Source organism: Rhinolophus hipposideros, assembly GCF_964194185.1.
Source record: "Rhinolophus hipposideros genome assembly, chromosome: 3".
NCBI classification, from domain to species: Eukaryota; Metazoa; Chordata; class Mammalia; order Chiroptera; family Rhinolophidae; genus Rhinolophus; species Rhinolophus hipposideros.
The window spans coordinates 20,704,520-20,719,752 of record NC_138049.1 but is presented as its reverse complement, the minus strand read 5'-3'; the positions used below and the strand labels follow the sequence as shown (position 1 = coordinate 20,719,752).

The following is a 15,233-nucleotide window of genomic DNA, read 5'->3' as shown; positions in this document are numbered from 1 at the left end:
GGGGACTACTGTACTTATATCTAGTACAAATCTACTTTATTTGTTGATTAATAATACCACCTTCTTTCCATTGCCCGAGTTAAAAACTCCAGTCATCTTGACCTCCTCCCTCTCTCTCAACCCAACACCAAATCAATTATTAGTTATTGTCAATTCCTCTTCATTGAGCAAAACTGTCCCTTCTTTCTTCATGATTCCATCATCTGTTTGGAAGGTCAATGCTCTTATTCCCATGAAAACAACATAGCTTCATAATTCTCCTAATTCGTCTTTCTGCCTCCATGCTCTCCCTGAAATCCATTATCTTCATTGCTGTAACAGTGATTGTTTTCTAAAAAATAGCAGTAACAATGGCAACCCTTCTGTTTCAACCTTTCCATGGCCCCCATTATTTACAGAGCCAGACCTGAGCTGCTTAGGCTAGATGAAGAGATTGGATTTTAACTTTCTAGCTGAGTTCTGTAGCACCCTGCCACATACCCAGGGAGCCAGCTACATCTTGGGTTTTGCCTATTTACTGCTTTGCACATCCTGGATCAACTAACATGCCCTTTCCATACTTTTTAAGACCCCCAACCCTACTAGAATATAAGCTCTATGAAGGCAAGGATTTTATATTTTGTGTTGTACTGTATACCTAGCACAAAGAACAGTGTCCCAATGTAGGTGATGAAAATTTATTGGTTGAATGAGTAAGTCAATGTATTACTTCAAGGATCTGTCTCACAGCCACCTTTGTAATGAAGCCTGTCTATCTCTCCTCCCATTTTCAGCAGGGTTATTGTTTTCTCCTTTGTGATTACAAAACATACTAAATGTACCATTATTTTAGCACTAACATCATATCTTACACATTTACTCACATAATATGTCTTTTATTTACTTGAGCTTCTTGATGGCAAGAATGTTCTTAATCATCCTAAATGCCCATCATAGTACCCAGTTCACAGCAGGCACTCAAACACTGTTTTATAAAAGAGTGAATGCATGAGATAAATTAGACAGAGGAGGAAGTGGAGAGTGATTTAATTTGGTCTGGAATCTCACGCACACACACATACACACAAACTTTCCCCCCCCCCTCCAAGGAGGGGTAAGACACATACATGTCACTCCATGTAATGAAATGTTTCAAGGATTCTTCTCCAAGACAGACACATATTAGGCTGGCTGGCTGTGTTGATCTTTAATTCACCTTTGTTAAACATAGTTTAAAAAGACAGTCTGGCTTATGAAACAAAATAGTTAAGTTGTAAATCCACCAATTTGAGATTTTTATAAGGGCAATATTGATAGATTTTGACTGTTAATGAGCTTCTATTTTCATTGTTAAAAAAAGTTCTACCTTTCTATGATAGAAAAACTGTGATTTGTGGATATTTTTTGGCATATTTATTTCAGTTGGATTTTGCCTTCAGTCACCTCAGCAAAAATTATAAAAAGGTTCCCCCCAGGGGAATTTCAGATTCATACTGAGAGGGAAGCAGAAAAGGAAATGATGATTTGCCTTATCCATGACTTTTTTCAGATACAGTGTATTCTGCCCATGCCCGTGCTTAGGTTCCAATGACTCCGTTTCTAGAGCTCCACTGTAGTGACCACTATCTGTTCTAATCGGATGACATATGGAAGTCAATGTCTGTCTTCTCACTTGCTAAAAGCATTCATATCAGCATACCTCGGATGGGCAGAGCTTAGCAATTAAAATCACAGATGGTATGTTGGTAGCTGCAAAACTTTCTTTAGAAACAAAATTGGGAAATTAAAATGTAAAACAACACATAAAAACTAGACACCTCAAGCATGTAATTGTATATTTATTTCTCTTTTTAAAGAACACTCCTTAATGTAATTCAATATACAAACTTGGTTTCACAGAATTATAATCCACTATATAGCACAAAGATAACCCATATTGTGTGTGTGTGCACACAGACGTGTGTGTGCACATGTTGTACCCTTCCCTTCTTTCCGTTCTTCTGGACCTACAAAGGCTCTGCCCACCTTCAACACTAGCCAAAGCCCACTGTCAATGTTATATACAAAAGACATCACCTTCCCACAAGTTCTTTTCCCTGGAAATCTTCTTCCCCCCATTCACCCTGAGATAGCCAGAAGTGTGACACTCTTCCCCTCTTCCAAAGGGTAAAGTGGCTTCTCCTAAAGCTGATGCCAACCCTGCTACTCTGTGGACTGGTTGATAGGAAGGGCTGGTAAGCAGATAGGTCTCCATGCCTCTTCCCCACTTCCACACCCACCCCTCAGAGTCCAAGCATGACTCCTGTAGTAGCCTTAGTTCCAGTCACCATGTTGTGCAGCAAGAACCAAGGAGATTTCTAAGCCCAGGTCTTCTCCATGGGCAGCGCACAGCACTGCCTGCCAAGCCACCGGGCCGGCCGATAACCAAGCTCTACACAGTCCCATGTGCTTTGTCACTTTAATTTTTAAAGACACCCTAGCATAGGTCTGTGGTAACCTAGTGTCCAACTGAGTTACATAAAATTGTACCAGTGATGCACTTGTACATATTTACATGGGGCGGAATGTTTTCCCATATTTTCAGATGAGTATATAGATCAACATGTTCACATAAGACCAAATACTTTTAATATTATTTATAACTGATTTATAAAGCTTTGAAAAAACTCACAATAGCACATTGTTTACTTTAATGCTTTACGGTACTATCAGTTTAAAATCACAATCAGCACTTAAGTTATAGTCAATCCAGCAAACAAGAGACAAAAAAATTTACAAGAGTTATGAACTGACTGATACATCCTTTGTCTTTTTGTAACTAATGCATAAGTGCAGAATAAGATACTCTAGTTTAAATATCTTGTTTACAATATACATTTTTGTTCTAGTTACGCAACAGTAAATCCCATGCTTCACATAGAAAAGCAATCCACAACATTAAGAAAAAATGTACAATTTATGAAACAAAGTAAATAAATATTAGTATTACAGAATCAGAGCTGTACATAAAAGCTGTTCAGTTTTAATCATATAAAAATATGTTTTAGTGCAACCTCACATATATATTGATGCTGTTTTGCTTTACATCATTTAGATCCAAGTGTCCAAAAAAGGAAAGAAATTACATTTATTACAAAGCAGATACACAAATTCTAAAATATGTACAAATTACTGCTAAAAAATGCTTATAAGAATATAAGCAAAGTAAAGAAAAGGCACAAACATCTGTACAATTTTAAAAGTACCAGACCCAATAGGTTAATTTCAAATTTTGTTTTGGTCAGGCTCATGATGACTTGTTAATTTACCTAATTCTTTTAATATAACAAAAGTATATATAATAGCAAACTACTGTAACTTAGGACAGGCATGCTATAAAGTTGATTACCTCTATTTCTAGAAAAACAAAACAAAATAAGAAAATGTGGAAATGACAGTCTCCATGCATCTTAGATCAATGTAGCTGACTCTTTTCTGATGAAGGTTCATTGCCTTCCTCTGTGCTTGAAGGAAATTCTTTGCTGCCATGGAAGCCCGACTCTTTGTCATTCACACAACTCTTGCTGTAAAAGGTGGAGTGAGCTAATGCAGTCTGTGATGTACCAAAATTGTCCTTTTCACCATCATGCAAGTCAGGGTGGGTAGCTGAGGTACAGGGCTGACCTGGCTCAGGTCCACTAAAGTGTCTAATGGTAACCTGTGCACTCTCCAAGGGTTTCTGGTGGGGCCTCACTGGCTGGTCTGCCCCAAGCAGAGCGGCCTCTTCTGTGGCAATCCGGAGAGAGGCGATGGCTTTTGTACAAGTCTGGATATTTTCCTCCTGTTCCCTCTCTGTTGAATTGAGGCTGTCTTCTGAAGTGCTCTGTTTCATCAATAGCCGAGGAGAGGATGGCATGCTAGGTAGACCAGATGACTGCAAAACGTGAGGAGGTGGCTTCTCGTGCTGCTTGGAAAGAACATAGGGATCTTTAGCGAAGGATTCCCCAGAAGCTCCTTTCTTCTCCTCAGAGCCCTCCATTGGCAGAGGCAATGTGGGTGGAGGATGTAAACCAGAGAGGGCCGGCGGCACGGAGTGAACCATTTGGATCCCACCAACTGGCACCATAGGGATAGGAGCTCGCACTTGCTGCTGAGAGTGGAGTGGAAGATGACTGAAGACATAGTCATTAGGACCCTCAGGGAAAAGCCTGGAGCCTGGATGTTCATAAGCACCTTCTTGGTCTCCATAGAGACTGAAGTAAGGAACCTGAGGTAATCCTCTTCTTAAATTCTGCAAAGGGAAACAGAGAGGACAACATTTAGGACCCACTGCTTCTGCTCAGGTCAAGCTATTTCATTCGTTCACTCACTCATTCAAAACACTTTAAGACTAGCCAATCCTTCTATGGAGTTTTCATTTTCAAGACAAAAAAGATTTCTCAGTTATCTTTTAGAATCCTTGAATGGAGTTATCTTTGAAAAGTTATTTTTGTTTTTAAACAGTGATGTGATGAAACATGTTTTCCACTCGGTACAGAGACACATTTCTGCTCTGTTTTTTCTTTTTTTCATAAGAGAGAATGAAAAGAAAATAATGGATAATTGCCAAAAAAAAAAGTATACTAAGCCCAAAACAACAACAACAACAAAAACCACACTAATATTTAATAGATTTTTAAATTCAAAAGAAAGTAATAGGTTTGCCATCTGTTTATATACTGGGCAGAATTTTAATACTTTTATTAAGTGTTGATAGGTATAAGCAGAGTGCCAACTGAAAATTGGCTTTCTTTTTTAGTTTTCTACAGAACAGATGACAAAATGGTGGTGATACACAAACTAGTTCCTCCAAAGGGCAAGTTATTGGTCTAAAGGAATAAATTCCTGCTCAAGAGACACCCCAGAAGGAAGATCAGCATCTTCATCAAATCATAAATCAAGGCTGGTTTTTGTAAGGAAACTATCCATCAGATAAGCAGTCAACATTAAATGTTTCAAATAGTTACAAGTCATACTCAGCTACATAGCTGGGAACCAAAGATGATTGTGTCTGAATTCCTCTGATTACATTTTTTCCACTTATATATCTTCTTGGAAATTAATGATTTAAAGACACTTAAAATTTGGGGCTAGAATCAAGATTTCATGGCCGCAGCCCTGAACATGGAGGACTTTTTTTCCATAATTTTTTTCTGGAGTAAAACACAACTTAGACTGTGAGATTACCATGTTTTAATGAAGTTATCCAGTTTCAATGACCGAGATTCATTCTTTTAATGGCTTGTCATCCAAAAGGGACTAAGTTTATTTTTAATTTTTGAGAACTTAAAACCAAATAGATATAAACTTGTCAACTATGATAGGCATCCAGGAGAGACCAAAAAAAAAGAAAAAAAAAAAAGAGTTCTAATTCATTTCATGGGTTTCAGTTCTAAAACTCAAGGTGTGTTCTATACTATTAATGATTCATCCAGTTCTATTGAGACTGTGAGACCAGCTCAGAAATGATAAATTATGCATCACCTCTGTTTATCTGTGCCGTGCTTGGTGCTATCCTACTCTGGGCTACACCTTAGTCAAGCTAGAAACAAATGATTTGTCCTGGAAGTGTGGGAGAAATCATGCCATCATCAAAGCTGTGATCACAAGGACCTAATAAGCTAGGTAAGGTGAGAATTTTTATGGTAGGGGAATCATTTAAATGCTACAAAAAAACAACAAAACGCCTCTTGTATTTGCACTGGTTCAGAAAAAGGCATGTTTCCTTTATCAAACACTAGTTAAGGTGGAACCGTAATACCTACAATAATCATCTCTGAAGACAATAAAATGAATCATCTTTTAATCACAATTATCACAGATTCAACATTTAAAATAAATGTAGCTTGGTTATTGTCTGCCTTTTGGTTGCTATTCCATGATGGTCACTGCATACCCCTAATCAGAATAGAGTCTGGGAGGGAGGGAGAGAGAGAAAGATCCCATTATGCGAGATCTCTGACTCAAGGCTCACAGAGGGAGTGATGAAGTGTTCTGTAAAACTAGGATTTATTCATTATGTTCAGAATCTGATAAAATTGTATTTGTGTTAAGAATAAAAGTTTCAGATTCAGGCCTTCACTAATCAGAAATTAATTGATTACAACCACGGAAGGACACAAGCAGAATTCCTATCATGTAACTACCTCCACTGCTCTAAAGGCTGCTGGTCCTGTCCACACATTCTCCTCCCATTCACCCTTCTTCACCCTCAAATAAATTCTCAATAAGGTTTTCCTACTTTGGTTTCAACTCTATTTGCAACCCTATTTTATTTCATAATTTGGGTCTTATCATTATAATATGGTGAACAAACTCCCACCTTACTTAAATCTCAGTAAGAAAAATCTTGATGTGGAAATACAAATAATGAATTCATGTGGGTTGTGTTAAGTGCATGTATATTTGTGTAAATATATATATATATGTGTATATATATATATATATATATATATATATATATCCCTATGTGTGTATATATGTATATCCCTATGTATATATATATGTATTATCCCTAAAAATATATATATATCCTTATGTATATATATATATATATATATATCCCTATATATATATGTATATATATATATATATATATATACATGTATATATATATATACGTTATTTCTAAGGAGCATGAGAAGCTACTGCCTCATGTTTTGCAGTCAACTGGTCTACCCTCGTCTGCTTGGCTATTGATGAAACAAAGCACTTCAGAAGACAGCCGAAATTTAACAGAGAAGGAACAGGAGGAAAATATCCAGACTTGTACAAAAGCCATCGCCTCTCTCCGGATTGCCACAGAAGAGGCCGCTCTGCTTGAGGCAGACCAGACAGTGCGGCCCTACCAGAAACCTTGGAAAGTGCATAAATGGTAAGGTTTAATAATTCTATTAAATATCCAGGTGAATAGATATTTAAAAAAAAAAAAAACTGGTGCAAGCTCCATGACTAATAAAACCAATATCCTCCAACAACAACTTTCTGGGCATATCCAAAAATGAGATGAACTCTCTTAACCTACTCCTCAAATTCCTCTGTGCGAGTTGACTGTGACTTATTATTACTTTTTAATAAGAATAGTGTGTTGGCACCAAAGACTTCTTTTTTTTGTGACTACAATTGACTGAATATGCTCCAACATCTCACAAATACCTGGCCAATGCCAGAACAGGAGAGCCTCGTCTCACACACTCCTCCAGCATCTTGGGGGTTATACTACCAGAGAGAGCACTTTATACCCCAGATGTCGTATCTTGGTGCTCTATTTATGCAGCAATGGCATGACCTTTAGAAGATCCCCCCCTTTCTACTTAGCACTGCCAAGACACAAAAACCTGTGGAAATGTATCTTTCTCTTAGCTTGGTAGTTCATTAGCTTGGCAAGTAAATTCTGTCCTGATCACTATGAGTTTTCTGCAGTAATTACAGGATGAAAACTAAGTTGGTGGCAGGCTTGTGTAGAGGGTGTTAGGAGTGGGGGAGAGGCATGAAGCAGGATGCTTTCCTGAAGTTAAAAAAAACCCACAACCTAAGTTTAAGATTCAGGGTGGTGAAAAGGTGATGAGAGGGATGAACCTGGCCACCAGGGCAGTGAGAAGACAGAGCTCAGAGCTAGTAGTGCTTCCTTTGGTTGTGATCCACATGACAGAAATCAAGAGCAAAGAGAGAAGAGCAAATAGAGACCAGGAAACAAACAAACACACGAAACCACATTTAAAGCAAACAAACTCAAGATGTATCATTCCTCTGTCTCTACTAAGAGCCTGCTTCATTCATTTTTTTTTTTTTTAATTCTACACAAACTGAAAGAGACAGCAAGGTCTACCATCCTTGGAATGAGGCAGGGCAGGTGCTTTTCAATAGATGCACATTAAACCGTCTGCCTAAATGTCATCTGTGATTGCTATTGTTGTTACCTTAATTTACACAAAGGGCTTACCACAGAAATCTCCTTTGCTACTTTCTCCCTTAGCTCTCTCAACTTCCCACTCTCTTTGGGCCACCATCTCACTGGACACTGGGCACCAGGAGGTGGTAGTAATGGCAAGAAAAGCACATATGTTCATGCCTTTGATTTACAAGAATGCAGAGGGAATCATTCTGTCTTCTCCCAGTCCCTCACTAATTTCACATGTCCACTCACCATGAGCAAGATAATGAGTTTATTAAAACAAGTTATTGCAAGTCAAGGCTAATACCTGAATCAGAATCCTTACCTGGCAAAGGGTTATATAACTCTGACACCTAAATGTCCCCAAGAGTGTCTGTCTAAGCAGACGTTCCAAAAACTCTACCTTTTCTACTCATATAAAAGTTTCAGCTCATGTTTATAATTAGTTCAGCTTAGAAAGCATTTAGAAAGGCCTCACCTGTTACCAGCTGGAATGCTCTACTGCTCTGATGAAATACTACTATATTTGGGATCATGCCACTGCCATGTTACTGACAATAGCTTGCAATAAATACGTCTTCCTGCCCTTTTCAGTAACCGAGTTCACTCCTCCCCATGAGAGATACCCATATTATAAATTTCACACTAGTATGTTATCAAGAGGTTACAATGTGCTATACTTATATATTAAAAAGAGAAAGCTACTTATACTCACAGGAGGCCCCAATACAATTGGCTCTGCTTGCAAATACTGCCCCATGGACAATGGTGGGTTATGGTACAAAGCCCTTCTGGGAGATGGCGCCCTGATGGAGGTCATGTATTTCCTCTCTCTTCTGGGAGAGAGGTCTCTTCTTGTTGTGATGTCTTTCCCAGGTGACAATGGCCTCCTTGGGGATAGATGCCTTCTTGGTGAAACATCTCTTTGTGACATCTCTCTTCTCAACGCAGCTTCCTTTCTTGGTGAAAGATGTCTCATGGGGGACAGGTCTCTCCTAGGTGATAAATGTCTTCTGGGTGATAAATCTCCTTTGGGTATCAGATACCTCTTTGGTGAATTATCTCGACAGGGTGAAGAATCATATCCAGGTGAGGAATGGTGGCTTGAGGGGGAGAAGTCCCTCGGAGAGGAGCTGGGCTCTGAAGACAGCATACACTCTTCATCCATACAACTAGGTATGTCTAACCTGTCTTTGTCTGGTTCCGAGTCTGTACTTTTACTCTGGAATAACCTCTGGTATTCTGTCATCTGGGTATCTTCACATGAGTCACTTGGTGTCATAAGCTGAGTAACCTGAATACTTGGCAAAGTAACCAAATAGCTGATCAATGAAGAATGCCCCAGGGAATTATCTGAAGGAACGCCATGGGGTACGGTGCCAACATTCACAGGCAAGGAGGAGAATCGAGGAGGCTGAGGACTGGTGCTTCTTGACCTGGTTTTTGGTGTCAAATCTCCTTGGTCATCAAAGTCATCATCATCTTCATCGTCATCATCATTATCATCTCCATCCTCACCATCTGACTCTTCAGCATCTGAGAACTGATGATCAGTTGAAATGCTTGACATGCTATGCTTCTCGGTTGCTTTCTGCAAATCTTCCATAGTTTCTGAAAAAATTGAACAAAGATAGTGATGATCAAGATCCAAACATCAAGGTTAGACACTAATTTAGGCCCCATCTCTTTCCAACAGCTTTCCTCAACCCTCCAGTCCCTAGTTCCATCTCTGAACTTCTATAACACTCACTGGAAACTCATCTCTGTGATCCTGCATTGGTTCTTATCTTTTTATGTCCCTGTCTGATTTCATCCCCATCCTACAACAAAAACTCCAGAGTAGGACCTTATATCTCAGACCTCATTCCACTTATCAAACACCCTCAACAAATGGGTATGTAATGTTGTAAACAATGATGTTAAAGGAAAAAGAAAAGCAACAACCTGTCTATACAGGTATAAGTTTATAGGTAAGTGGTGTATCTTAGGAGGTTAGGCCGACCCTGGGGTTTTCTATTGAGGTTAATAATGATTTTGTTTTTCCTACTAGATTTCCTCATAAAAGCAAAATTAACACATTAAAATGCTTTTCAAATTTCCCAAAAAGTTTCATAAAATTTAAATCACAATCAGATATCCTTTACCATTCTAGATAGAAATACTTTCATAGTAAGACCTCCCTCCCTCTCTAGGTCAGAACTGAAATGCATTTATTTCTTCTCAGTAAGTTTCAAGCAGTTCAATGTGTCAGTTTTCTTTTTTATATTTAGTATTTCATCAAATGAAATGTGATCAGTTTTTTGAAAAAAATATCTAAACCTATTTTATCACTTTGGCCTCAAAGCTGCAGCATGCATAGAGAAGAGGTCAGTCAACTAAATTATGAAATACCTGCTTCCTCGGTTTCTGTATCATCCACTGATGTCATTGAGACTCCCAACTCCAGGCATTTTTTCATGTGTGCTTTTGATTTCATATGCTTTGTTAGGTTTCCTAGAAAACACAGCCAAATAAAGAGAAATCAATTAGTTACCAAAAGGTAATGATTGCTCCAAAATTCAATGTGAAATAAACTAACTTGAGATAACACAAATTTGTTTCTACTCACTACCCTTCCTTGCCTCAAATTTAAGAGGGACAATCTGGTTTCTGCAGGTATGAACCCCTGAGAGCTTTGGTCCAATCTCAGGTTTTCTTCATTTTAAAAGACTTGTAGAAGTCTAGCGTCACATCTGCAACTCCAAGCATGACTGAGAATCCCAGGCTCTCCTGGCTGAGAAGGGATCTCAGAACATTGGCCCAAATGGGCCAGCCTCCTAGGGCTCTATAAAAACCTAAGCTGGGTCATATATCTCCGAGATACTACAGAATGAAATATTACCAAAACACCCACCAAACCCAAGCCCTTCTGGCATTGATCAGATATAGATTAAACTTGCAGGATCCTAACTGGCCAGAAGTAAAAAATATCCAAACTAACGTTAGAGGCAACCTTGTAAATGAACTCAAAGATCCATATAAATATTTAGCTAACTACTTAGAGGGAGCATTATTCTCAGTATTCAGCATCTATCTGTCTGGCATATGTTAGCAAACTTTATGAAGCAGTTTCTCAAGTTCTGGAGGAGCAATATCCCCTCATGATTTATCTTGAAACTACCATTGTTCTAAGAAAAAAGAAAGATTTTTATGTCAAATATGTAGTATGATGACATAGATACATCATAATTATGTTTATACATAAAAATGCCTGTGTGTTTCTGTAGATTTATATAATTGCTATATGAAAAGTAAGAAATTATGCAAACATCAAGCCACAACCTTTCACTTAGGATCTATGGTATTATATATAATATTCCATGTCATTAATATGTACCAGGGGTGCCAAAAAAATGCATACACATGACTTGTATTCATCTTTTGTTATTGGTACATATTAAGTATTACAAATTTAATACAGTTCTTTCCTTTCTTAAAATATGTACACTTTTTTTGGCAACCTATATCTACATCTATCTATATCTATATCTATATCTATATCTATCTATATTTATATCTACATCTATATCTATATCTATAGATATATAGATATATCAAAGGAGATCCAGGAAATAATTCAGTTGTAAGGGCCATAACATTATCTATGACCTTTGATGTTGCTTTTGCAATGTACCAGCAAATGCCTTATTTTTAAGAGCAGGCTCATTGAATTTGGGTGGAAACTCTCAGCCAGCTGAAATAGTTTGTTCTCCTTGTAGGGGTGTTCAGCTTATTATTCATGTAACATATGAGTCACAATTCTAAACCTGAAAACTGTTGTTTATTGTTTTATTTAAATTGCTTTATTTTTTACTTCACATTTGCTTATTGCTTATATACCTATGAATTTTAAGAATTTTATGCTATTTTGATAACTCCAAACATAGAAAAATTTCTAGACCCCTATTGCTTTTATTTATCAAAAATTAAGTCTACAATTTTCCTAAAAAGCTCAAACATTTTTACAGACAGATCATCAAGAAGTGTAAAAATCTGTAAATTAATTACATGTATCTATAAATTAATGGAAATTACCTGCTTCTGCAAGGGTGTGAGTAATCATGTATGTGGAGGGGTATGGATGTTAGGTGTGTCAAGATAATTTATTTAGATCTTAATATCCGTTTCTTCTCCGATATTTTTATCTCTACTGGCTTCATGGCTTTGAGCTCTCACCTTCAAGGAAGGTTTGTAGTTAGAAATCTGGCTCTGAAATAACCCCACCCTGGCTTTGGTTCATTGAAGTCTTGAACTTCTGATGGGATTATAGCAAGGAGAAGAGAGCAGAATGGCAGGGGGAAGGTTCTGAATAATGGCACAGGCATGGAGAAAGTACTGGTCCTACAAGTGTGCTCCAGTATGAGCGCAGATGCAGAGTTTGGACAGTAGACATTTCAGCTGAAGGTAAAATCTGGTGGCGTTTCTCAGCATAGTTGCTTATTTTAAGATTCTGAGACATTTCCACATCCCCAAAGGGAGACTAGGAAACTCAAATAATGACCTAGAATAAATTATTTTTTGCTAAACTCAAGGACAATGGTTCAGAGCCAAATTTAATTTGATTTTTTAAAAAAATCTAGAAATGTGACATTTCTTCACCCAGTGTCTCACACCTCTTTCCCTGCAGCCAAATCATCTGCCCAGTGAAGATGTATCCATTGCAATGGCTGGCGGATTTGCAGTGTTTTCTACCATTAAAGTTTATATTTTCTTATCTCCCGGGAGCGTCTCAGTGAAATGCTACATAAAAGACTTGATTGTGCAAAGGTGAATGGTATTTAAAGGACCTTATAGTTATTTCTTTTGAAATGCCAGTGAACACTCCCTTCCCCTTTTTCTGGCTTCAGAGAAGGCATTCTTGTAATACAGATATCTTGTTAATAAAGAAACAGATATACAGGAGTGGGAGGGGCGTATAGGGGGGTGGGAGGTGGGGGTGTCAAAAATTGTATACACATGACTTGTATTCCTCTTTTGTTATCGGATACACTGAGTATTACAATTTTAATACAGTTTTTTCCTTTCTTAAAATGTGTATACATTTTTTTGGCACCCTCTTTATTGAGAGGCTACACATTTATACTTCTGACAAACCAATGAAACAATTCAAGATTTGAGCTGTAAGAGAAAATAGGTACACATTTCTCTACCAAAGATTATTTTATTTGATATTTATTTTTCTTGATGGGTAGTGGAGCAGATTAATTGGTATGCAAATTTAAAGTTAAAACACTGGAGATGCAACCAGATTAGTGGGGGGGTGTTCAAGAATCCATTCGCTCTAACGTATTTCTACAGTAAGTAGTAAAATATACTTCTACAAAAGTCAAACCACCTCTTAGTAGTTGTATTCTGAGAACACTGGGCTTATGAACATTTTTTATGATTTTATGAAATGATAGAAACATAACCAAATAACCTTTTTTGGGTAAAATACTTCATATAAATCTACCTGTTAAAAACAGACCTTTTTTGAAAAGACAGAATATCATTTCAAGGCAAGTCCTAGTTTTGTGAGATTAACAGTTGTGGCCTGAGAGTTAAAAAATTGTCTCTGTGCTGATAAACACACAGAGCCCAAGCTATCAAATTTCTATGCATAATTAATACAACTGTGGATGGAGGAGCCCACCTGGGAGTCTATGCATTTCTACATTATTTATAATCTTGAAACTGACCAAGGGCATGCATATGTTTTCTTCCCAGCTGCTGCCTTGCTTTTCTAATGCCACTGCATGGATTGTCTCCCTGCAGTATTTCAATACTGGTACAAAGATTATCTAGACCACATATCGTTTCCAACCTGAAGTAATAACTATCCAGACAATTCTGAGCCACTTCCTTCGGAGACAACTGGGGCGGGCCCAACTCTATAGCTCTTACTTAGGTCATAAAAGGAGCCTCACTGTCTCACGTACATCCTATGATCACTTACATGAGGGAGAAAACACAATTCACGGGGTTGTATTTTCACAAATAAAACTGTCTTATTGTCGAAGAAAATTAGCTATAAAATGCGATTGAGAAATCTGAAGTAGCCATAAAACAGTGTTTTTCCTCTAAAAAAAAAATCAGACCCCATACCTTTTGTTTTGAAGGCGAAGTTACATAACTTGCATACATAAGGCCGGACATCAGTATGAGTACGGATATGCTTTTTGAGCATGCTTGGCTTCTTACAGCGAATCCCACATTCTTCACAAATGTACTTTCCACGACCACGTCCTCTGACATATACATAATCTTCATTTGATTTATACCTGTTTTAAAAGGGAAGATCCGGTGTGTTTTCAAATGCTTAAGCCCATTATATAACCAAACCGAAAGCTAAACATTGCGTGGCAAATTTTTTGAGGGACTTTTACACACCATTATTCAACCTTACTTCTAGGAAGTCTACGAAATTTAGACTTCGGTAAATGCCTGAAAGAACTAGTTAGCAGATTTGGCATTGTAAACAAAATGTAATTTTTTTCAACACGGTGTTCAACATGGAATTGTCTCTTCTATTAAGTGTAAATATGTGGACATGGTATAGATGTTCAAATAGGCTCATATAAGCCTCAAAGAGTTGCAGAGTTTTGCCTTACTACTTCTGGATTCTAGTAAAATTTCCAACCAAGAAACATCCAAAAACTTATACCAACATATTCAAATCATCATACATCATTTGTTAACATTACATCATTTAAGATGAGCATACATAACACACGTGCCCCTCTAAATTTGCTAAAATTAATATAACTGATAATGGAATTCTCTGCAAGTTTCTACTCTATTTTTACAATCCTGGCACAAAAGTGCCTCAGAAATTTCTAGCTTAAACAGGCTGAACTGAGCACACCAACTGTTGTCTACAGATTTGATCTCCGCTTCCCAAGTACCATGAATCCATACTAAAGTGGAGTTTAAATTTCAAGTGGCTTCTGAATGGTACTGTTACATAATGAAAGCTAGAGATTCTATTTTTCAATCAAATATGTATTGGTTTCTAGAAGGATTTAATTGACAGGTTTGAAAAAATGTCTGAGGTCATCTACTTAAATAAAATTAGATAGATGTCCTAGGTATTCACTGTGGTAGTCAAAAGAAAAACCTACCTGTTGTGCAAACATCACATTTTGTTTAGAATATAATGAAACGTGACCTATCATGGAGTCCAGTAGCATTCTACTGAATAATTCAATAAATATCATCTTGTAAATCACAGCCATGTTAGAATTATGGGTCTAACGTCATTCTTAGAAAGATATTCCTTTTGAGTTCTTTCTACAATTTCAAATGGTAAATTGACATACAAAAT

At 37.4% G+C, this 15,233-nt stretch overlaps 1 protein-coding gene across 14 annotated transcripts in view; it reads right to left on the bottom strand.

Moving 5' to 3' along the window:
- Window positions 1–1,797: 1,797 nt before the first annotated feature.
- Window positions 1,798–15,233, bottom strand: part of HIVEP2 (HIVEP zinc finger 2) — a 186,774-nt gene continuing 173,338 nt past the window's right edge. For all 14 annotated transcript variants that reach the window (XM_081045334.1, XM_081045345.1, XM_081045340.1 and 11 more), the window contains 4 exons: window positions 14,015–14,190; window positions 10,283–10,384; window positions 8,607–9,502; window positions 1,798–4,249 (listed from right to left, as the gene is read on the bottom strand). In XM_081045334.1, the coding sequence (XP_080901460.1) occupies window positions 3,434–4,249; window positions 8,607–9,502; window positions 10,283–10,384; window positions 14,015–14,190 (1,990 nt within the window). In that variant the 3' untranslated portion in view covers window positions 1,798–3,433. The remainder of the gene's footprint in view (window positions 4,250–8,606; window positions 9,503–10,282; window positions 10,385–14,014; window positions 14,191–15,233) is intronic.